We start from the raw sequence: 23,169 nt of genomic DNA, 5'->3' as shown, positions 1-23,169 counted from the left end.
TCCAAGCAGGGACGTGCCTCCCCACGGGAGGGGGAAGGCATCCTTTGGCACTTCTTGAACCATTTCGGAATAAACGGCATCTTTGCTGGGGAAAACCTCCCATCTTCGCTCACCGGGAGCGATTTGCCGAGCCTGCTGGGGAGGGCAGCACGCGGCCGGCGCTGAGTGACCGTCCCGGAAGGTTTTGGCGTTGGCTTCGCCAGCTCAGCCGGGGCAGCTCAGGGGCTCAGGGGCACCTTTCATCTCAGCGGGCGGCCGCCTCCAGGGTGAGGGTTTGTCTCAGGACTGGAATATCAGGGTCAAAAGCTCGTCCTGTGCCAGAGCTCGAGCCAGGAGCTTCTGCCACTGGGATCCTGGGCTCGGGGTGGCAATGGCAGGAGGGTCCCGGGGCGGAGGGGACGCTCCTGCAGCCCCCTGGGACCTCCGCGTATGGTTTGTGCCCGCGTGTAAAATGCTCGGGGTGGGTTTCGGGTGGGCAAAGCAAAGCACGCCTGGGGGCTGTGGCTCCTGCTGCCTGCCCCAGCTCGGGGCTGCTGGCCCGGGGCCGGTGCCCCCCGTGGTCCCGACGGAGTTACCGCGGTGGCTGTTCCCTCCTGCCACCGACTCCGGGAGCTGGTTCGGTGAGAAATGGAACGAGTTTGGTGGTTTTCGCCTGGGCCGTCGCTCACCGCTCGCACGTTGACGTGACGAAGTGACCACGCTGTGCAGCGGGCGGCGCAGGAACGTGCCCTGGCCGGGAGGCGAGGCGCGGGGCTATTTCTGGCCCTGCTCCCCTCGGGGCAGGTGCCTGTGCTCGGCGCCTCCTCCCCGGCGCCTGGCTCCATCCCTGCCCGCCGGGAGGGCGCGGAGCAGCGCCGAGGCCGGGCGGCAGCGGGGGGCCGCTCGGCGCGGGTGCAGCCGTGGCGCTCCTGCAGGAGGTGACGCTCGCACGAGCGCCTTCGCCCAGCGCAAGGCTGGGATGCGGGGCTCTCCCCTTCCTCAGCTGCTTTTTCCAGCTCCGTCCTTTGTGTCACTGGAACAACAATCGCTCTTTTTTCCTACGGGTGAGGTTTTGGGCTGGGTGCGCCTCCGCCTGCACGCTCAAGGCATGGCGTGGGTGGGCGAGGAGCAGGGAGGCCGCTGGTGGCCGCGGCTGCCGCTCCAGGGCAGCTGCTCGGGGCTGCAGCCGCTCAGAAAGGGCCCGCGGCCACCCCGACGGAGCCACCCCCGGCACCAAACCTCCAAGACTCAGCTCCTTTGCGTGCCACAAACACAGCTTTAATTTCCACGGGTGCTTGGCCACAAAGCGAACGCAGCCCCGGGACGTCCCAGCCCCAGGGCTGGCGGTGGCTGCTCGGGGTGGGGGGAGACGTCGGCAGCCCCGGCCCGCGGTGGGCACGTGCCCCAGCCCCGGTGTGCGGCTCTGCCCCCACGGGACACCGGGGACGGCCGCGTCCCCGCACGGCCGCGTCCCCGCACGGCTTTTGTTCTGGAGCTTTCATGTCCGTGTCCATCCTCCACCATGCATTTAAAAAACAAAACAATAAATAGAAAAAAAAAGATATTTACACATATAAAATAACCCTATTTTTCCCTTTTTTCCACAGGACCGTCTGGGAGCCGGGCTCAGCTGATGAGCATGGGGAGGAAGTGGGTGGAGAGGTGCTGCCGTCGCGTCTGGCCCCCTCGCTGCGGCCTGCCCTTGCTATTGAGCGAGAGGAACATGGGGCGGCCCCGGTGCCGCCAGCGCAGCGACGCGTAGGTGTTGTAGCCGTTCTCCTCGATGCGCTCCGTGAACTTGCAGTTGGGGCTGAACTCCTTCTGGCAGGGGAGGGAAGGGGGTGAGCGGGGGCTGCGCTCTGCAGCGCCGGGTCCTCGCCCCGCTCCGGCACGGGCTGGAGCCCCGAGAGCAGGGCAGGCGCAGGAGCCCGGGCTCCCCGAGGGGCAGGGGGGGCTCCGCGGGCACCATCCCCTGCGGGGAGCATCCTGGGCATGGGAAACCCGGAGCCCGCTCCCGGGCACTGGCCCCGGTGGGTGCAGGCCCCCCCGTTCCAGCTTTGCCCTGCGCCTCCGACCCCGGCCCCGGCGGCAGCACCCGACCTACCGACCCGTAGAGCCGCCCCTGCTTGTTCATGGCCAGGTAGAAGCCGGTGTGCACCGCCCGGATGGCCACGACGCCGACACGCACCGACCGGATCTCGACGATGCCTGCGGGACAGCGAAGCGCCGCAGTGAGATGGGCGACCTCCCCGAGGGGCCCTTCCCCAGCGCCACGGCTGTGCCCACAAAGTGCCACCAGGGAGGGACAGCAGCGCCGAGCCTCGCCAGCCAGCTGGACAGAGGGAGGGAGGGAGGAACGGAGGGATGGAGGGATGGAGGGATGCCTTCCCCACAGAGGGACGGTGGGGAGCAAGGGCTGCAGCCTGAGTCAGGAGCAGGAGGGTGAAAGCCAGGATCTGGGGAGGGTTTGCTCTTTCTTCCTGCCCTCCCTTGGGCCAGCTGCCCCCGGGAGCAGAGCTGCGCTGGAGCGACACCGAGCCAAGCCTCTGCTTGCCTGGAACAAGCGGTCAGCCTTTGACCCGCGCCCACCTCGCGTTCATTCTCTCCGCGTTGGCAGCTGTGCCTCTGCCCAAAACGTGCTGCGGTGCCCCGGGGACCCGACCCTGCTCCCAGAGCGCCCGTCCCACTGAGGCCAGCGTGGCCCTGGGGGGGGCGAAGGGTGCAGGGTGACGGCGGGTGGGGGCCTGGGGGTGGAGGCGGCGGGGCTGGATGGTGCTGGAGGGATGCATGAAGGCTCCGCGCCTGGGCGGGGGGCTGCGGGCACCAGAGCGCGGCTGGGACGGTGCTCCCCGTGGGCACCGGTGCCGCTCACCTGGCTGGCACCAGCACAGACACGGGGATCGGGGCTGGGGGCCGCGGGACAGACAGAGGGGGACGCTCAACGGAGGGGGCGAACCCAGGCACTGAGCCCGCAGCAGGGCCCGGCTCCAGCCCAGGCAGAGGAGCGTGCGCCCAGCCCGCAGATCCCCATCGGAGCCGCTAATGGGAAAGGCATGCGGTCAGACCAGGCGGATTTTATGGTGGAAACACCCAGAGCACCCACGGAGACTCTGGGGATTCTGCTTCCAGGCCAGCGAGGGCCGCCGGCCTGGCTCCGTCCTGCTCTGCTTGGGGAGCCCCACGGAGGCTGGACGGGGCTGGAGGATGCACAGAGGCTTTGGCTGGCTCATGGCACGCACAGAGCGGCGTCTGCAGCCTCTGGGCAGGGTCTTTTGGGAGTCGTCCCCCCCACCCCACCCCAGAGTGCTGAGCACCGGTGGAGCCGGCATCGCCCCCATGGGACCAATCCTGCCATCGCTGGGAGTGGACGGGGCTGGATGTGGCACTAGGACAGCGTGAGCGCTCCTGAGAGATCAGCACCTTTGGGGGCACACCTAAGAGGGGGATTTTCAGCCCAGCCACCCCGCACGGGGCTCCAGCACCAGCCAGGACCCCAGCGGTGCGGTTCAGCGCGTCCCGGCCCAGCAGAGCCATTAACGAGCAGCAGCCGCGGGGACGGGCTGAGCAAATGCCTGCAAATCCATCTCAGTTTATCGCCGTCTGGAGCTGCTGCTATTTATAACAAAGGACTTTTACTCCTCTAAAAATAACCCCACGCTGCTCTTCCCAGCGCCCCTCCAGCTCCGCTGGGGACCGCTCTGCGGGGCCGGCCGGCACAGCCCCGCTCCGCGGGTACCCGGGAGGGCGCCCGGCTCCGCGCAGGCTGTGAGGGGGCTGAGGGGCGCGGGGCACCCCGGGGCCGAGCTCTGCGGGGCCGGCAGGACCCTGGGGAGGCAGCGGCAGCTCCCAGGCCCTCGGCCCCAGCGGGGTCTGGGCCAGCCCTGGCCAGGAGGCTGGGGCAGGCGTGGGGTGCGAGGAGGGGGGAGCCCGGGGACAGCGGCCGCTGGCAGGGCTGGTCCGGTGGCTGCCGGGAGGCTGAGGAGCAGCGCCTCGGCCCAGCCCAGGCGCGGGTTATCTGCGGCTGCGATAACCAGAGCGAGCACGGTGCGACAGCCTGGAGCCTCTCCACCTGCCAGGCCCCATTGCCACACGGCCGAGGGAACGTGTCGGGGCGCTGGGTGCTGGCAGCGCGCCCGCATGGGACTCCCGACAGCTTCTGGCACCACGAGAGGGTTCCCCCGACCCGGCCGGGCTGGGCTGCGCTCCTCACACCGCCGCCGGCAGAGCGCGGGGTCCCCGGGTGGGTGACATCCCCCCGGACGTGGGGCAGAGGATGCTGCTCCCATCCTCACCAGCCTTCCCTCCCCACGCCCTGACGCCCTGCCCAGGCACCCCCCCCGCACAAGACCCCCAGCGCCCCCGGCCCTGCCAGCCTGGCGCCCACCTCCCTTGTCACAGGGACCAGGACCCCGTTCCCAGGGCGCGCTGCTGCCTCCTGCTCGGCAGCTCCCGGCTCCTGCCGCAGCGGCACCATGGGCACCACGTCCCCTGCAGCCCCCGGTGCCGTCATCTGGAGGGCCCCCAGCGGCCCCCACGGGTCCGAAGCAGGACCCCGGGGCCGACAGCACCGTTGCTGCCTCCCGGCTGGCGTGGGGACCCTCGTGCCGGTCTCTGCCCACGGCCGCCCCCGAGGGCTGCGGGGTGGAGCAGACGCAGCGCCAGCCCCGGCCCCAGGGGAAGGCCTGATCCTGCCTGCTTGCTCCCAAACTCCAGCTCGCAGCAGCAGTGCTGAGATCCCCCGATGTTCGCCCTCTTGGCGCCCACCAGGACGCGCTGCCCGACCCCCACGAGGCCCCCGCAGGCCCCTCCGTGGGGAGGCTGCCGCAAGCCCCCAGCGCGCTCGGGCATCGCGCCACGTCTGTGCCGCGGGGGGGCTGCCGGCCGTGCCCAGCGGGTCCCCTCCCGGCGGCTGTCCCCGGGCACATCCCCACGCTCGGCGCTCGCTCTTGGCCCGCTCCGTGCCGCTGGCGCTGTCCCGGCCTCGCAGCCCCGGGGACTCCCAGAGCCTTGGGGGGACCCGCGCCGCCCCCCGGGGCCTTCGCCTCCTGCAGCCCCAGCCGTGACGGAGCCGCGACCTCCCCGCAGGCAGTGGGATGCTCCACGCCCCCCTGCTCCGCTGCCCCCCCGGCTGCTGGGTGCGGAGCCCAGCGGCTCCCCGGAGCCCCCCCGCCCTCCTCCTCCTCCTCTTCTCCTCCTCCTCCTCCTCGGCCCTTCTCCCTGCGGGCTCCCACGGGCAGCGGTCGGACCCCCCCAGCCCCTGCCGGAGCAGGAGAAGCCCAAACGCGGGGCTGGGGGCAGCGCCGCCGGCTCTGCTGAGGGGGAGATGGCCGCCCGGAGGGATGAGGCCCCCCCAGGCCCCCCCTGGCACCGGGCAGAGCCGACAAAGTGACAGCGGGCCCCCGGGGCAGAGCGCGAGGCTGGCAGCGCCCCCCTGGCAGCCAGACCCCGGGAGAGGGGCTCCGGGGGGGCAGGGAGCTGCCCTACAGCCGCCCCCCCGGGGCACCGCGACCCGCGGCTGCCGCCCGGCTGGCGGAGCCGCCCGGTCCCGCAGCCCCGCCGGGACGCGGCCGGCCCCGGGTCCCCCCCCGGCGGGGTCCGGCCCCGCCGCCCCGGCCGGCGCCCCCCCGCCGCCCCCCGCGGGCTGCAGCCCCCCCGCGGCCGCGCTCGCTGCCCTTTGCCCGGCCCCGGCAGCGCCCGCCCCTGGCACCGCGGGGGCGCCCGGCGGCTCCTGGCTCCGGCCCCGCCTCGGGGCCGGGGGGGGGCCGGGCCGCGGGACCCCCAGCGAGGAGCGGCCCCCGGCCCCGCTTCGACGTCGCGGGGCCGGCAAACGGGGGCTGGAGCCGCGCGGCCCGGAGGCGGGGGGGCAGAGCCGGAGCCCGGCGTCCCTCGGCCGTCGGGGCACGGCCCCGGGAGCCGGCGAGGAGGGGGCGGCCCCGGCCCCGGCCCCGGCCCCGGCCCCGGCCCCGGCCCCGGCCCCCCCCCCTCCCCGCCCGCCCCACTCACTGCCCGGCCGCTCCCTCCAGCGCGTCCCCTCCACGCCGCCGCCGCCGTCGATGCGCAGGAAGAAGCGGGTGGCGGAGAAGAGCCGCCGGCAGCGCACGTCGCCCTCCAGGTGGCCGTAGCTGCGGGGGGGCCGCCGGCCGCCCCACGGGGGGGCTCCCCCCGGCCCCGCCCCGGCCCCGGCCCCGGCCCCGCCAGCACGGCGAGCGCCCCGGCGAGGCAGGCGGCGAGAGCGGCGGGGCCCCCGCGCCTCATGGCGGCGGGCGGCGGGCGGGCGGCGGGGCGCGGCGCGGCGGGCGGCGGCTCCGGGCCATGGCGGCGGCGGCGGCGGCGAGCGGCCCCGACGGGGCGGGCGGCCGAGCGCGGCGCGAGGCGGCGGGGCGGGGCGGGGCGGGGCGACCAATGGGCGGGGCCGGGGGCGGGGCCGGGGGCGGGGCCTCCCATTCATAAATCCGCGCGGGGTGCCCCGACGGGTGCCCCTCCGTCCGCTCCCGCTGCCCCCCAACCCCACAGCGGGGCCGCGGCTCCCTAACGCCGCCCCCCCGCCTTGTCCCGGTCCCCGCTCGGGGCTCCGCGGCCCCGTGAGGGCGGGAGGCGCCGCGCAGCTCCCCCCGCTGTGCCCCCGACCGGCTCCGCGGGGGGCTTGGAGCGGCCGTGGGCGCGGGGCTGCTCCGTGGACGAGCCCGGCCGGGCCCCGCGGGGCCGCCCCGCTGCGTGCCCCCGGTCCCGGCCCGGCCCCGGCCCCGCTTGGTGCCCCCGCTCCCGCCCCGTCCCCTCCCGCCCCGTCGGGCCGCGCCGCCCCCCCCCCCACGGCCGCCAGGGGGCGCGGGGCGCGGCCGCGCTGCCCGCTGGGAAATGTAGTTCCCGCGACGCCGCCTCCTACAGCTCCCGGCGGGCTGCGCGCGGCGCATGCGCGGTGCGGCGCGGCAGGGGGGGCATGGCGGCCTAGCGCGGCGGCCATGGCGCTGCTGCGGCTGCGGGCGGCGCTGCTGGGCCCGGCCCGGCTGCGGGGCGGCGGTGAGCGGGCGGCGGCGGCTCCGGGCACCGGGGGGGCACGGGGAGGGGGCGGGGGGGCCGCGGGTAGCGAGGGGCCGGCGCTGAGGGGTCCCCGCGCTGCTGGGGCCGCGCCCCGGGCAGGGCCGGGGCCGGGGGGGGCTCTCGGGCCGCGCCCCCACACGGGGCAGTGGGCCGGGGGGCACCGGGCCCCGACCCCCGGCGGGGGCAGTCCCCGGCTGTGCGGCGGGGCCGGGGCTGGGGGGAGGCTGGGGTCCTTGGGGGGGGGTCCCTGGGGTCCCGGGGGGGGGAACTCTGGGGTCCTTGGGGGGGTCCCTGGGGGGGTCCCTGGGTCCTTGAGGGGGGGATCCCTTGGGGCGGGGCCCTGGGCTCCTGGCCCCCCCTGAGCCACGGGGCGAGGGGCAGCCCTACCCCCAGTCCCCTTATCCGTGTCCGCAGCCCCCGTCCCTCCTGAGGCGCTGCTGCTGAGCCCGGTGGGAGCTGGCGAGCCGAGCTGGGGACTGCCCCGCTCTGCGCCCGTGTGGGACAGGGCAGAGAGGAGCGTCCTGTCGAGCGGGGCCCCTCTCACCTCCCAGCCTTTGCTCCTTCCTGCCGCAGGGATCCCGTGGAGCGTCCTCAGGACCTACTCCTCTGTCAGCACCAAGGAGAAGGCGAGGAGAAATGCGGTCTGCGAGAGGACAGAGCTGCTGGAAGGTGAGCGGTAAATGGCGGGGAGCCGCAGCGCTCCCCCTCGTTCAGTGTCCTGGGAGGTTTTATAGGAGCCTTCCCATTCCATGTAGCCATAAAGGAAAGATTTGGGACTGGACATGCTCGTGGCCTGCTGAAGGATGTGGGTTTCCCACAGACCTGCTGGCTTCCCTGAGCAAGTTCTGTCCTGTCCCAGTACCTGGAGGGCCCCCCTGCCCACACCGAGTCCCTGTGACATGCCGGGTGGTCCTGAGGGGTGGTGGAAGAGCCCCTCCCCGGGTGTCCGAGGGCCCTGCAGACTGACCCAGGGAGTTTCAGCTCTGGGCTTTCTGCCCGGGTGAGCTGAGGGCGTGAGGTCCACGGTGGGAGGCCCAGTGAAATGGCCCCGCAGCAGGTTAGGGGTGGGTGAGGGTGAGCTGGTGCCTTCTTCCACGTGGTGCCGTTGTTCGGCTCCCCCTGACGCTGGGACAGGCCACGGCTTGGAGCTGGACCCCAGAGAGACACCGGTCAGCGCACTGCCGGGAGCTGCTGGGGCAGGGCTGGCGGGGCGGGGAGAGGAGAAGCCCTCGCGTGGTCCCTCTTCCCCGTACCCCCCTTTCCGAGCACCTTGCTGTGCCTTGCGCTGCTTCATCTCCGCCCCGGCTGTTTCCCCGCAGTGCTGAAAGCTCGCGTGAAGCAGCTCCAAGCCTCCAGCGTCCCCGAGGTGACGGTCACCAAAGCGGAGCTGGCGCCACTGGGGATCGACAGGCGGCAGGAGCCGCTGCGGCAGGCGGCGGCCATGCGTGCGGCCAAGGAGCCCCCAGCCCCCAGGCAGAGTGCCGCGGGCCCGGCCCAGCCCAGCGGCTGGGTCGAGAAGCTGCGGAAGGAGATGCACGTGCGGCAGGCCAAGGTGGAGAGGAAGCTGTCCATTGCGGCCTCCAAGATGACTCTGGTGGGGCAGGCCAACGCCAAAGTGAAGGTCAAGGCGATTCCCAAGACAAAGGCCAAAGCCAAGCCCAAAGCCAAGAAGAGCCCCAAGGAAACCAAAGCGACTGCTTGGAGGCAGAGCCACGCCGGCCCCAGCAGCGCCTACGCCTGCAGCAAGCCCAGGGTGGCGGAACTGAAGCAGGGCGTGAAGGCAGAGAAGCCTCCGAATGTGCCTGAGAAAAGAGAAAGCAACCACCAGAAGATCATGCAGCAGAGCATCCAGTCTAACCTGGAGTGCCTCCTGTGCTTGCAGCAGCCGGAGGAGGCTGAGAGGCTGCTTCTCTTCTATCATGGCTCCCCCGTGAAGAGAAAGCTTCTAAACGTTGGCGCGTACAACATCGTGATGCGTAGCTGGGCGAGGAAGGTAAGGGGCCGCGGGGTGCTGCCTGGGCTGGGCTCGACCCGTGGCGCTGGGCTTTCCGAGAGGCCGAGGGGAGGGCTGTGCTGGCTCGGGGGGCAGAGCTCCGCGCTCGCAGGAGCAATAGCTGCGGGTTGATTCCTGTTTGCCACGTCTGCCTTCGGCGATTTCAAGGAGGGAAAATTGGGTTCTGCGAGGGGGGGAGCTGGGCCGAGGCCCCCGATCGCTGCGAGGTGGCTCTGAGGGGAGGGAGAGCCTGGGGCAGCGTGGGCCGGGCTCAGGGGACAGGGAGCAGGGGGCGTGAAGCTGTGACGGGGGCACGTGGTGTCCGTTCTTCACGGCCTCCCTTCCCTCTCACCCACAGGGCTGCTTGCACCGCCTCAGCCGGCTCCTCTCCATGCTGGAGTCCGCCGGCCTCCGGCCCAACCTGGACTCGTACGTGGCAGCGCTGGAGTGCATGGGCCGGAGCCAGGCGTGCACCAAGACCATCTGGAGGTGAGGCACGGAGCCGCCCCGCGGGCTGCCACCTCCCCAGCCGGGCGCTTGTCGGATCTCCTGGGGAGAGGAGGGGCGGGAGCGGCGGAGAGCTGTGCACGGGGGGGGGGGGCTGCTGCCGTGCGGCGCTGCACCCGCGGGGCTGTCTGCGGGCAAGTACAGCACCCTGCACACAGCTGTCAGCCCCGCGCGTGTTCCCACACGGCTGTTTGCTGCCCGCCGTGTGTCTGAGGATGGGGGAAGCGGCTTCTTTCTTCCTTGGCCTCACAGAGGCAGCGGAGCCCGGCCGTCAGCCTCCCCACCGTGCGGAGGTGGAAGCCGCCCGCTCAGCAGCGGTGAGGGCGGGGGGGGGGGGGGGGGTGGCTGTAACCTGAGGCTGGTGACCTTGTGGGGGACGGGCTCTGCTCTGCAGGCAGCTTGGATCCTCAAAAGGGAACATCTCCAGCGGCTTCTCTTTTCTGTGCTCAGTCTTCTCCTTACGAGCTTTGTTCCCTGCCTCGTGGCGTGCTAATTTCCATCACCGCAGCGCGGTCCCCCACGAAAGATTAAACCTCTTACCTGCCCCTCCTCAGATGTGTGCAGCAGCTGAAACACGACGGCTTCCACGTGGATGAGCTCTTCCAAAAGTGCCTGTTCGAGGGAGATGAGAAGGAGACGGTGCTGAGGGCCATCAGGATCGTGCAGCCTGACTACCAGCTGCCCCCTGCACCCAAGCCCCAGAGCTGCAAGTCTGCTCTGCTCAGCAACTTCTACTCCAAAGTAAGCCGCCAAGTCGGGGGTGGAGATGTTGGAGCTGGCCAGACGGTGCCCGCACGCCCCCAGGGTGCGGTCGGGTCCAGCTCAGGACTGTGGCACGGGAAGAACTTCGCAACCTGACCTCTGCTCGCCAGCCAGTGCAATTCATCGGGCAGCAAGTTGTCCCGAGGAAGTAAATGCCCTTCCAGCTGCCTCACAGAGACACCGAGGGCTGGTGGGGGGCCTGTAGGACCTGCACGTACCAGAGGGGTTTCTTGGCAGGGCAGTGCTCGGCTACGGCCGGGAGCAGAACAGCCCCTGGGGAGGCCTCTTGTCCCAGACTCCCTGCAGCTCGCCAGCCAGAGACCTCAGACCTCCGGTCCCAGCCGCCCGCCTCTGGCAGAACAGGCGCATCTTGTCTTCCTCTGGCTTCTGGCACTTACTGCCTCGCTCTCGTTGCAGGAGAAGGTGGTGTCCTACCCCAAGCTGGATTTCTCTGTGCAGGAGCTGCGGGAGCGCTTCCAGCAGCAGCTGCAGATGGAGCTGAACAACACCATAACCATCGAGTCGGTGGAGTCGACCAAACCGCTGACCCCGCAAGCCCGTAGAGCGGTAGGTTCGGGGTGCCTGGGGCTGCGTGCTGAGGGAGGCGGGCGGTGCAGCGCTCGGGGCTGGCACGGACCCGCAGGGCTCGGTCCTGTGAAGGGGCAGCTCCCTGGTGGTGCCCTCTCACCGCAGCGGGACTTCTGCTCCCGTTCCGTGTGCAGCGCAAGCAGCTGGCCGCCCTGCGCTCCCAGTGGCGCGGCGCCATCCTCCAGGCCCTGCAGAAGTCGAAGCACAACATGTCCCAGAAAAGGACGATGTCGGGGTACAACAGCCTCTACCCCTACCTGTGCCTGCTGCCAGATGAAGAGTACGTGGACATCATGATGCAGGTAGGAGCCTGCCCTGACCCCACAGACACGCAGGAGCGGGGCCTCCTGGGGCTACCACAAAGCTCCGACGTCCCAGTCAGGGCCGCAGAATCAGAGCACGAACCTCAAGGTTTGCCCAGGCTATTACGTGCGGGCCCTGCCTGCTCCCTCTGCTGGGCAGCCGTAGCAGCCCTGCGCTGTCCCTCCGTATCCTTCCTCGTGTGCTCAGCATCACGGGAATCGTCGCTTTTCTGTGCTCCCCGCACAGGGACTTTAACTCCTGCTTTCTTTCTGCTCCGTCTTTCTGCTCCTCCCTCCTGAAGTCCCTCTTTGCCTTCCCCTTTCTCAGATCCTCAACACGCTCTCTCCGCAAGGAGAATCCCTGTCTGTCCTAGCCAGGGAGCTGGGCTCCAAAGTCTACGACAGATACCTCACCCAGAGGAAGCTGCGCAGCCGCCAGCTCGAGAAGGTGCAGGAGATCTACGAGGACTACATCCACCTGCTGGCGAAGGACGGCCAGGTGGGCTCTCTGGGGGCCCGTGGGAAGAGCAGAGGTGGGGCTGGGCGCTTTGTGTGGGCGCCCCTCACACCCACAAGGTCCAGGTTGTGATGCTGCAGGGGCCATGAGAACCCCCAGGGCCCTGTTTTGTGGGCCCCGGCCCCATGATGAGGGTCAGGTTGCTTCTGGCGTAGCTGCGGGTGTTCCTGAAGGTTTGACCTCAGCACAGCTGACCGCTGGGGGCCAGGCGTCCCGCACCAGGGAGCTCTGGGCTCGAGGAGGGCGCGCTGTGCGGGGCAGGGCAGGAGAGGAGACGGGCGCCGAGGCCACGGGTCTGGGCAGGCAGTGGGGGCACGGCGAGTGGGGTGCTGGCAGAGCCCCGCGCCTGGGGCACAGCGGCAGGGACAGATCTGCAGTTCGGAGGGCAGGGACGGGGCGGGTGCGGAGACGTGGCTGGGGAAGGGTTTTACAGGCCGGGCCAGGGGCACTGCAGCAGAAGCAGATTCTCCGTGTTGGCCTTGCCTCAGCCACAAAAGCAGTCCTTCCCCACATAGGCCTGTCAGGCAGGAGCTCGCAGGGACACAGAGGCAGGAGAGTCCCTCTTAGCCACGTGCAGGGTGCAGAGGTCACGTCCAGCGACACTGGAGCGTGGCTGCCCCCTCCAGCTGACTCGATTCTTCTTCTTCCCCCCCCCAGCCTGGGGAGTACTTGCCACGGGAATACTGGGAGAAGCTGGTGGCAGAAGCCGGCTACGGGCCTTCGCTCACCCTCAAGGACTGCAGCTGGCCGTACGTGCTCCTGATGCGCCTGGGCGTGTGCCTGCTGGAGATCCTGGTGCACTCCGTCAAGGTGCCCAGGAACACCCTCAAACCCCGCTTGGAGTCCAGGCTTATCCCCGTCCTCTACCACATCTACTCCTTCCGCAGCAGCTGGCAGGTGAGCCTTGCCCCTGGGGGGCTGGGACTGTGTGGGTCATCCCTGCGGGGGCTCTTGCAGGGCCCTCTTCCCTTCCCGATGTCTTTCTTTCTCCGAGGCTCTAAGGAGCGTCTGGTTCCGTACGACCGGTGCCGTTCCTTGCCGACTGACCACACGCTCTTCCAGGCTTCCCCCCGCTGCTGTCCTTCACCTCTCCCGTTCTCCCCTCCAGGTCGGGCTGATAAAGCCCCACCCCATCTTCTCCCAGCTCATGTCAGACGCCGCAGAGACCACGCTGACCTTCAACTCCTCCGTCATACCCATGCTGTGCCCCCCGATACCCTGGACTTCCCCCCACTTCGGCGCCTATGTGCTGAGCGACACCAAGCTGATGCGCTACGTGGACGGGGCCTTCCAGCACCAGCAGCTCCTGGACCAGTGTCCCCAGGTGAACCTCCACCCTGTGCTGGACGCCTTGAACCAGCTGGGCAACTGCGCGTGGAAGATCAACCAGCCGGTGCTGGATATAATCATCTCCATCTTCAACGACAAAGGCAACGAGAAGCTGGACATCCCGCCGCCCCTCTCCGAGGCCCCCAAGCCTCCCGTCACCCCCAGCAATTCCTCTGCCTGGCACAAGTCCCAGAAGCACGAGCTGCTGCTGTGCAAGAAGAAGGCGGCCGAGATGCACAGCCTGCGCATGGACGCGCTCTACAAGCTCTCCATCGCCAACTACGTGAGGGACAAGGTGTTCTGGTTTCCTCACAACATGGACTTCCGCGGCAGGACTTACCCTTGCCCGCCGTACTTCAACCACCTGGGTAACGACGTCACCCGCGCCATCCTGCTCTTTGCAGAGGGCAGGCCCCTGGGGCCGAAGGGCCTCGACTGGCTGAAGATCCACCTCGTTAACCTCACGGGGCTGAAGAAGAAAAACAGCTTGCAGGAGCGGCTGCATTACGCCAACGAAATCCTGGAGGAGATCCTGGACTCCGCCGACCGCCCGCTGACGGTGCGTGGGGAGCGGCTGGCGGGGCTCTGCCTGCCCTCGAGGGGCAGGGGTGGGACCCTCAGCCGGGGGGGCGCAGGCTGGGAGCCTCCCAGCTGAACCGATGATGGAAAAAGCAGGAAAGCTCACCCATGTTTGAGTCGAACAGCAGTTGTTCCAAATGCGCTAGGGGAAAAAGGCATCAGTGACCTCTGTGATTTCAGAGGAGGCTTTAACCACCCCTCTTGTTCAGCACAGCTTCTGGGAGGTAAAATAAAAAGGAAATCAGATCAATTTTGAACTAGCAACGTTTTGAAAGATAATTCTTTAAGGGGAAAAAGCAAATCAAAGCGTTGCAGGGTTTCCTAAGTACCGCATTTCTGTCCGTAAACACAAATATTATGGAAATAACACTTCACCACGGAGGCATGGTGAGGAGGTGCCTTGCCCTGTATTTTCTGAGAGCCCAGAGGCTCAGCTTCTGCCTTTGCTGTGGGGTGCCACAAGAGCGCTGCCTCCTAGCAGTGTGCTTTCCCGTTCCCAGGGCAGGAAGTGGTGGATGAACACCGACGAACCCTGGCAAGTCTTGGCGTGCTGTATGGAAGTCGCCAAAGCCTCGAGGTCCCCGGACCCAGCGGCCTTCGTCTCTCATTTCCCGGTTCACCAGGTGGGTGCCGATGGGTTCGCATGGCCTGGCGGGCCGGGCGGGGAGCTGGGGGCAGAGCCGAGGCACCCAGGTCTCCAGCTGTGTTCGCCGTGCGGCGTGGCCAGGCTCTCCGAAGGTGGGGGCGCAGCCTACGGGCGTCTGGGTCTGAGAGCTCAGCAATTCGCTGCTGCCTGCAGCCGTAGACGCAGCGGTTGGGTTAGGTGCTGCTTCGCCTGCCCTTGGGTAACGGAGCCTGTCCGGGGGACGGGGTGCCGCCCGCAGGGCCGCTCCTGCCCTCTCCAGCCGCGGGATGGGGACTGGGAGCAGCCCCGCCGCAGGCTGGCAGGGCCGCGGGTGGTGCAGGCAGCTCCCGCCTGCTCGGAAGCGCTTGAGGCCGCTCTCGGCCAGGGCACACAGAGGCTTCGGGGGCCTCAGCTCCTCTCCTCTCAGGGGCTGGTGACCCCCAGAGAGCGGCTCTGCAGGAGCAAAGACGGGAGGCGTGGACCTCTGAGGACAGAGATGAGCCGTCCCCTGTGTTCCCTGGTGTGTCTCTGGCCCCGGGTGCTCGTCCCCACCCAGCCCCAGAGGTGCCCGTGCTCTAGGCAGGGCTTGCCCAGTCGCTCAGGTGCTGCTCGCATCTGGCGGTGTCCGTCCGTCTGTCCGTCCGTCCCTCTCTGCTTGAGAGGAGCCAGGCGCTGCTCCCGACACCAGCCTCAGCCCTTTCTCCTGCTGCGTCCCAGCAGATCTCCAGCCCTCCCCAGCCGCTGCCCAGCCAGCTCTTCATCTGCACTGATAAATTCCCTTGCTGTATGGAGACAGTGATTAATTCTTTTCCTGGTGAGAGAGGTTTGCTCGTTTATCTCATTAGAAGATCAGATGGCCCTAATGAAGCATGGGGGGGAGGACGGGGGCGTATGCTGCTCTTAGCTGTGGTCTGGAATGCGCGTGAGACTGTCTGAAGTGAAGGGCTCTGATGATATTGTTACGACAACAAAAGATCAAGAGAGCGGTTGGGGGTGTGCGGAGGGTGCAGGGGATAAAATTCAAGCAAGGACTTCTGGAGGGCACCGGAGTCTGCTTCCACCTGAGTCATCAGCGTGCGGTTAATCGAGGCGGCTCCGCTGCAGCAGCCGGGCTGCCGAAGCCCCGTCAGCGCTGTCCTCCAGCGAGCGCTGCAGGGCCTGGGGAGGGAGGAGGTGGGAGGAGGAGAGCCAGAGCCGGCCCTGCCGCAGCTGCAGGCTGCCTCTGGCCAGGCAGAGCCTGGGACGGGAGGAGCAGGGACAGCCCGAGGCAGGGGCACGGCTTCTGGGAGCAGTGCTTCGCCTGGCGCTGGCTGGGGGCAGCGGGGCCTTCCCGCGCGGTCCTTCGGGTCCCGCCTGTCTCATCCGGGCTGATCCTGGTCCCAGGAGGGCCGCGGGCCGGCGGCCGTGACAAATCACCCGGGGTGTGGGGCTGCAGCTGTGGGGAGGGCTGGTCGGAGCTGGGCTTCTCCTGCTTCAGAGGGAGGGGTGTCGAGGCCGCGCGGCTGGAGCTGCTCGGGCAGCTGTGGGCTTGCGGAGGGATCTTGGTCGTCCCCGTCTCCGGTCCTGCTCCCGGCTTTTCTGAGATCTGTTGTGGCTGCCGGGCTGTGGGGCCGCTTTTAGCATCCCAGACACGTTTGTTGTTTTCCAGATTTTCTGGTTTTTGGTGTTTCCATGGAGCTCTCTGGGAAGTTGTGGGGGGCAGCGTGAGGCGAAGTTTTCCTTTTTCTTTTTTTAAGCCTCAGAGGCAGCAGGAGTTAGCAATGAGATCCAGACAGGAAAACTGGCGGAAGGGGAATTGAAACTGGCACGGCCCTGGCCACTGCTGGGAGGTCAGCTGCAAACCTGCCCTCCGAGGGGAGGAAGCGGCAAAACCCTCCTGAGCCAGGGGTTTCGGCGCTGCTGAGCAGGACGAGCAGGACCCCGTCCCCGTGCTGACGACTCCTTTCCCTCCTTCCCTCTTCCCACACAGGACGGCTCTTGCAACGGCCTGCAGCACTACGCGGCGCTGGGCCGGGACCTTATCGGCGCCATCTCTGTGAACCTGATGCCCTGCAGCGTCCCGCAGGACGTGTACAGCGCGGTGGCCCAGCAGGTGAGGCGTGGTGGGAGCACGGGGAGGCGTCCTGGGCCTGCCCTGCCCCTCATTGCACGGGGTCACCGCAGCTGCAGCAGAAAGATTGGGATGGGACCAGCGTGTGGAGGGCTGGGGGAGCGTGGGCTGGGCAGAGGCAGGATCGCCCCAGCCGGGGTCGCTGCAGCACCTGCAGCGGGACCAGGCTGGAGATCTGTCCCCACCCACGTAGCTGTGAGAAATCCGCTGGGGTTTCTGCTCCCCTTCACTTCTGAATGAAATCTGGGAGAAGCAGAGAGGTGGGAGAGAGCAGCGAGCGTTCCTCGTCCCTTGCTAACAGCTGCCTGGCCTGCAGGCTGCGGGATTTTCTTCGTTTGAGATGGGTGGGAGGGAGGGGGAAGGGATTCAGCCCTTGGCCCTGCTGCCAAGATGTCAGTTTTCTTGGCACGACGTGATGTGAAACGAGCCTGCTGGGACGTGTGCGAGCCCTGCCAGGCGTCCAGTGGGCGCTGAGCCCCTGGCTCTCCCCTCTAGAAACCGGCACGTTCAGGGGCAGCAGCACACCTGCGCCCAGGAGGGGCCTGCGTGGGGTGCACGGCTTGCTCAGGGGTCCCGGCGGGGTGGCAGGGGCAGGACAGCCCGAGCCCCGCGCCGCAGCCCCGGGGCCGTGTCCTTGTGGCGCCCAGCACCGCGCAGCCGCCAGCGCCGCAGCTCTGCTGAGGCAGCAGGGGAAGGCTCCGCTCCCCGCGGGCACGGTGACCTGCAGCGTCCGGCCGCCTCCTGATTCTTGCAGCAGATGAGCTCTGTTACCCAGGGCAGGCGGAGGTGGGCCGCGGGGTTTATGACGATAGCTCAGGGCAGGCAGCGTGCAGCTGGGGGGGCTCGCGGGGTCCCCCAGGCTCTCCCAGCCACGGAGGGGTCCTGGGCGAGCACAGCTGGGGGGCGGTGCTGAGCTGCAGGGCGCTCTGCTCCCCAGGTGGAGGAGTTTCGGAAGAAGGATGCTGCGGAGGGGCTGAAGATCGCCCAGGTGCTGGAGGGCTTCATCAGCCGCAAGGTGGTGAAGCAGACGGTGATGACGGTGGTGTACGGCGTCACGCGCTACGGCGGGCGGCTGCAGATAGAGAAGCGTCTCAAGGAGATCGACGAGTTCCCCGAGGTAGCGTGCCCGCCCCAGCCTCCCTGCAGCGTCTGCCCCGGCTCAGCCCCTGCTGGGAGAGGCCCCTGGACTGCCCGTCCTGCGGGAGTCGCTCCTGCCCTGCTCTCTCCTTGCCCTCCCGAATCTCAGCTGGCAAAGGGGTGTGCGGGACTGCGCCCCCGTTCCTGCAGGGGGGGCTCTGGGGGAGAGCGGGCTGCCAGCGCTCGTGGGCGCCACGGGGTGCGGGGGATCTTTGGGTGGGGCTGCTCCCCATCCTTCCTGGGCCCTTGGCGGCACGACAGCCTCAGCTGGTGTTTCGGGTGTCAGTCACAGTTTGTGGCCGTGTCCTTCCCTCTGGAAGCGGCCTTGTCCCCAGCAGAGCTCTCGGAGGCTCGCTGCTGCTGTGCCGTGACCCCGCTGACGCAGGCCCTGCCGAGGGGGCGGCGCGCTGAGGCAGCTTGGGGCCGGGGGCGCTTCTGTCCCTGCTGCGCTCCGGGGGACGGGTGAGGCAGTGAGAGCCTCGCAGGGACGTCACGCCGAGGTTAGGCTGCCCTCAGACGAGGAGCTGCAGGGAATGCTGCCCCCAGCCCCCCTCCGTCACAACCCCCAGCCCCCTGCAGCAGCTCAGGACGTGGCACGGCGTTGGTGGAGGCGGTTCTGAGGCACCGGGGAGCGGAGGTGCTGCGTAGCTCGCCCCAGCGCCCATTACTTGGCTTCGTGTCTTCTGCTGCCCCGTTGCCTGCCCCTCACTCTGCCTCTGGTCTGTGCAGGAGTACTTGTGGGAAGCATCTCAATACCTCGTGAGGCAGGTGTTTAACGGCATCAAGGAGATGTTCTCAGCGACTCGAGATATCCAGGTGAGACGCCTCTTGCCTCTCTCTCCGTTTTCTTCTTTGCTGTTCCACCCGAACGCAGACCAGGGGGGCGAGGAGCTCCGTGGGGAGAGCTGCTTCCGCTGGGTCCTGGCCCAGGGAGGATCCTCCTGTCCCAGCCCGGAGGCGTGGGGCTGTGCCCGGTGCAGGGCCAGGCTCCCCCCCGGGTGCCGGGCTGTCCCAGTCTGCGGCAGGAGGCCGGACTCGCGGGCGCTGGGAGGGAGCGGGGTCTGCCCCCGCCTGCACTAACCCCAGCCTCTCTCTTCCCCCTTCCCTCTTTCTTCCCCTTTCCCTCTGCCCAAGCACTGGCTGACGGAGAGCGCCAAGCTCATCGCCCAGTCGGGACAGACGGTGGAGTGGGTCACCCCCATGGGCCTCCCCATCGTGCAGCCCTACTATCGGGTCAGGTCCACTGTGGTGAGTGTCCGGTGACAGAGCGACGTCCGTTTGCCCGTCCCTCTGCGGCGGTGGGGAGCAGGGAAGGCGCAGCAGGGCTCGAGGCAGCGAGCTGAAGGCCGGCGGGCTGGCGATGCCTGCGGGTGAGCCTGCAGGGCCCGCAGGATTTGTGTGCGGGCGCGTCCTCCCGCCTCACCACGGAGACCGGAGCGTGTGGGCGGGCCGCGAGGCGTCTGCTGCTCCCGTCCCGCTCCGGCGGCTGGGGCTCAGGCCCCTTCTCCGCTCTGCGGAGCCTTCCTCGGGGCTCGCGTGATTCAGCCTCGCTGCTCTCGCCTCCCACGCGCCGCTGCACTGACTCACAGCTCCCCGGCCCCTCTCGTCCCGTCCTCACAGCCGCTCTGCGGTGGCCTCACGTCGGCTGCGCGGGGGGGAGCGGGCGGGTGCCTCCCGCCTCCAGGAGCTCTTCTCAGCCCCCGCAGGGTGAATCAGCGTCTCCATCTCCCTTGGAAGGGGTGAAGGATGCTTGCCAGCATCCTTGGAGGGGAAGCAGGCAAGGTGCCACCGGGGAGTGACAGCTGCCGCAGTGCCTGGGGTGCCCTGCGGACGTCCCCGTCCAGCAGGGCTGTTCCCTGCGGTGTGCAGAACACCTTCGTGGCGCGCTCCCCTCCCCAGAAGCGGGCGGCAGTGCTGAGTGCCTCGTGGTGTCGGGGCAGCGTGGTGTGACAGCCGATCCCCTTTCTTCCCGCAGTTGAATTCCAACATGCAGAACCTGAGTGTGAAAAGCTCCGCCAACAACAACCAGTAAGTATGAGCCTGCAGCCTTCACCGAGTCCCCGATGCCCAGTTCTGTGCTTTGGGGCCCAAACCTTCCCTGCCAGCGTGCCAAAGCTGCTGGTATTCCCCTGAGCCGTGGAAAGCCAGCTGGAGGAGCTGGGGCCCTTCAGGGCTGCCCCCGTCAACCCCAGGTCTTGGCTGGCCCTGCCCTGGCTCTCTCACCCTGGGCCCTGGATGTGCCCCAGCTCCTCCCGTGTCCCGCTCTGTGCTGCAGGAAGCCTGACACAGTGAAGCAGAAAAACGCCTTCCCGCCCAACTTCATCCACTCCCTGGACTCGACGCACATGATGCTCACGGCTCTGCACTGCTTCAGGTAGGTGCCGGGGCTCCTGCCCCTGCTGCTGGCTGAGGGCCGCTGGGGCAAGGCGCCGCCGGGCTTTCTGGTGGAGAAGGGCTGGGAGGAGGCAGCAGGGCAGGGCCGGGGAGCTCCCGGGGCTCGGCCACCTCTCTCGGAAGGCCTTCGGGCCCCGTGCGGGGAGTTCCTTCCGCTCACGTGCCAGCCCCAGGGTTTCTGTGGGGTAGGGAACGCGGCAGAGCTGCGGCTCTCAGCGCTGCTTCACGGCACCTTCCGCTGCCTCCCAGGCAGGGTCTGACCTTCGTCTCAGTCCACGACTGCTACTGGACTCACGCGCTCACTGTGGACGTCATGAACCAGGTAAAAGTGTGCTCCCGAGGCCCCCGTGCGCAGGGACCTTGCTGATCTGTCCTCTGGGCGCTTGCCAGCCCTTGCCTCCCCTGGGCTTCGCTCCATAGGCTGATTGACTTGCCCAGGCAGGGTGAGCCTGGGTGCCTGCTGGTGGCTGCAGCTGACTCGGTGCTGCCGCAGGCCCCCTCCTGCCACCCTTCAGGGAGGGTGGAGAGCGGCACAGAGCAGAGGCAGCGCCTCCGTCCTGCCCTGGGCCCTTCCGAACTGCTGCAGGGCTGTTGTGCGATGGATCGATAAACGGGGGTCGGCCTCTGCTTCCCACCTCCCCACACTGATTCCCTTCACCCTTGTCTGGCAGCCCCCCTTTCCCACTCTTGCCCGCTGCTTTCCCTCCTCTCACCCCTGACCTGTCTTGGCTGAGACGCACTGAGGGGAAGGAGGGGAAAACGCCTCTTAACCTGCGACTCACCATTGCTCCCTGGATCAGATCTGTCGGCAGCAATTCGTGGCTCTGCACAGCCAGAAGATCCTGCAGGATCTGTCCGAGTTCATGCTGAAGAAGTACTGCAGGTATTGCTTGGCCACGGGTGGCCCCCAGTCCGCTCCCTGCTGCCAGTTCCCTGTCCCACAGCTGCCACGTGGGACACGGCTGCTCCCAGGCTGTGCCATCTCCCTGGGGGCTGATCTCGCGGGAAGTTCTGCTTCCTTCCCAACGACACCCAAGTTGTCTTAGACTTCGGTGTGAACCTCAAGGCGTCTGCGTCCTTTTGCTGCGTTACTGAAGTGGGATTCAATGCTTGAATCCCTCTGTGGGCCTGGGGTGGGCCGCGCCGTCTGGGCCTTGCTTTCCCCGTGAATGAGGCAGGAAGATGAGCTGGGGTCACCCTCGGTTATCACCACGGAGTCGGGTGAAAGGAGACATCCCCAGGGCTGGGGAGCACCTGCAGGTGTCTCAGTCCCCGCGTGAGGCTGCTGTGGCAGGGGCTGGGCTCCCGCTGCCACAAGGTGCTGCGTTTTGGACGAGCTGAAGCCAGTTGTCAGGTCCCGTACTGGCGAGTGGAAGAGGGTGCGTGTTCTCCCAGTGCTCCCTGCTGACTCGCTTTCCTTCTGGTTCGTCCAGCCCCAGCAAAGAGAGCAGAGCCCCTTGGCAGAAGAAGCTGATGGAGCAGCTGTCGAGTGTCCCCGAGACAGGTAGGAGCACAGGATGGGAACTGCAAAGCTCAGGAACTGGTTGAAAACAAGGGGAAAGAGCTGGGGAATGGCCCTGAAAATCACTGAACGTTTGTGGCATCCGAAGGTGGACGTACTGAGGCTCCAGGCTTGCCAAAGGGGTCCCCAAAGATCAGGTTCTCCTGCCCATCCCGGGCTGCAGAGCCTGCAGACAGCGCCTCTAGTTGTTCCCCCGTAGCCTCCCTGCGAATGGCCCCTGCCTTCCCCGGAGCTTTTCCCCTGGGATTTGCCCCAGGTTGACCCAGCTCCTGCCGTCCCCTGTCCTGCTGCTCTTCTCCCATCTGTTTCCAGCCACAAAGCATTTGCCGGGAGATGGGAGCGAGGAACTGAGCATGGTAATTGCCAGGATCTAGATGATATACACGCAATGGGATTAAGGCAATTAGTTTAACTCCTCCTAATCTCTCAGCCGTGCTTCTGCCAGACCATCTGGCTAAACTTTGCCCTGCCTTTGCGAAACAGCAGAGCCCAGCGGAGCGCTGGCCCCTGCTGCTGAGCAGCCGCTGTGCTCAGCCCCAGAGGCAGCACGGCCCAGAGGCGGTCGGTTTGTACCGAGGGGCCACGTGTGCCCCTCTGCCTTCTCTTCCTTGCTCCCGTCTGGCCGTTCCTCCCTGTCCCAGGCATGGGGAGGGCCGTCGGTTCCATGTGGACCTCTGTGAGCCCACGGCCGGGGCTGAGCTGAAGCAGTTCTCTGCAAGCTAAAGCAGGGCCCAGGGCACATTCTCTCCCAGTTGCCTCACCCCCACCGTGCCCCGACCCTGCCCTCCTCTCACCTCTAGTCTCCGTTGCTTCCCGCAGGAGAATTCAACCTGACGAAGGTGATGGATTCCACCTATTTCTTCAGCTGAGCCCCGGCAGCCAGCGGGCCCTGGACCGCCTCTGGACTTTGGCTGCCTCGGAGGCTGTGGTAGGCGCTGGCAGGGCAATTCTGTCCTGCGGCTCGTGGGGAAAGGGAACAGCCGCCAGCCCACCAAGACACCCGCACCACGTGGAGATGCTGGGGCAAGCTGGGACTCCTGGAGGAGCGCAGGGGGCTGGTGGGGATGGGGTGGCTGCGCTATTCGCTGTTACTGCCTGGCGAGGGGAGAGGAGCTGGAGAGGGCTGCGTGATCTCGTGTGGGGTCAAGGGATTAGATGGGGTTGGTGTGTCCCTACCGCTGCTGCCAGCTCCAGAGCTGGCCTGGCTGTCGCTTGTGCTGAAGGTGCTGTCCCTCGTGTCCCTCTTCTCTTCAGCTAGAGGGCAGGAGGGTGACCGTGGCCCTCACAGGAGCCTCCCCCTGTGGGGTGGGTGCTGCTCTCCGTGCCCAGGTCCAGCCAGCGGGCACCGTCCCAGCTCTTGCTGTAGCACAGCCTCTGCAGCTCCCCCCTCTTTTCCAGGGATGTGTTTAAATTCTGCTCACTGGGTCTCAGGTAGGGGAAGAAAACCACTAACACGGGTGGAAGTGTATGATACTGTAAATAAAATGTTTTTTGAAATATGGGGTGGAAAGTTTATTCTTCTCAGCATCTTTGCTTGAAGTCTGAGGGCTGCCTGGGCTCTCCCCTCCTGCTCCTTCTGCTGTCACCATGCTGACTGGTGGGGGTCCGGTTATCCGGGGGCCTGTTGCATCTTGGTGACTGCTTTGCAGCAGAAAGGGATGCAAAACTTTCCTGCAGCATTTGCTGTCGGAGCTGGCAGAATGGTGAAGCTGGAGCGGGAGCCAGACCCCACCCAGGGCTGCTTGCATCTGCTCCTTGCGGCTTTAGCCAGGAGCCCCCTCTGGCCT

At 67.8% G+C, this 23,169-nt stretch overlaps 2 protein-coding genes across 8 annotated transcripts; one reads left to right on the top strand and one right to left on the bottom strand.

Moving 5' to 3' along the window:
* Positions 1–1,353: 1,353 nt before the first annotated feature.
* FGF22 (fibroblast growth factor 22) lies at positions 1,354–6,347 on the bottom strand. The gene is given in 4 exon segments (XM_066983952.1): positions 1,354–1,800; positions 2,084–2,187; positions 5,983–6,148; positions 6,151–6,347. Coding segments are annotated over 4 exon segments (549 nt in total). The 5' UTR covers positions 6,235–6,347; the 3' UTR covers positions 1,354–1,605.
* A 554-nt stretch (positions 6,348–6,901) lies between these two features.
* Positions 6,902–22,881, top strand: POLRMT (RNA polymerase mitochondrial). Of its 7 annotated transcripts, none has more exons than XM_066983888.1 (21): positions 6,902–6,996; positions 7,591–7,686; positions 8,337–9,010; positions 9,369–9,499; positions 10,072–10,258; positions 10,739–10,846; positions 11,002–11,169; positions 11,498–11,668; positions 12,344–12,583; positions 12,795–13,574; positions 14,095–14,217; positions 16,189–16,311; positions 17,267–17,446; positions 18,196–18,282; positions 18,601–18,714; positions 19,442–19,494; positions 19,742–19,840; positions 20,050–20,182; positions 20,661–20,743; positions 21,294–21,364; positions 22,202–22,881. In XM_066983888.1, exons 1-21 carry the CDS (start codon positions 6,939–6,941, stop codon positions 22,249–22,251), a joined length of 3,729 nt encoding a protein of 1,242 aa, XP_066839989.1. In that variant the 5' UTR covers positions 6,902–6,938; the 3' UTR covers positions 22,252–22,881. The 7 variants fall into 7 exon arrangements, 5 of the variants coding, with proteins under 5 accessions (XP_066839989.1, XP_066839990.1, XP_066839988.1 ...); XM_066983889.1 differs by having other exon boundaries at positions 10,697–10,846; positions 20,110–20,182; XM_066983887.1 differs by having other exon boundaries at positions 10,697–10,846.
* The last annotated feature ends 288 nt before the right edge of the window (positions 22,882–23,169 follow it).

The sequence above is a fragment of the Anser cygnoides genome, chromosome 27, assembly GCF_040182565.1.
Source record: "Anser cygnoides isolate HZ-2024a breed goose chromosome 27, Taihu_goose_T2T_genome, whole genome shotgun sequence".
In the NCBI taxonomy this organism is placed as follows: Eukaryota; Metazoa; Chordata; class Aves; order Anseriformes; family Anatidae; genus Anser; species Anser cygnoides.
The sequence above is the reverse complement of the archived record's forward strand: the minus strand, read 5'-3'. Positions and strand labels throughout refer to the sequence as shown.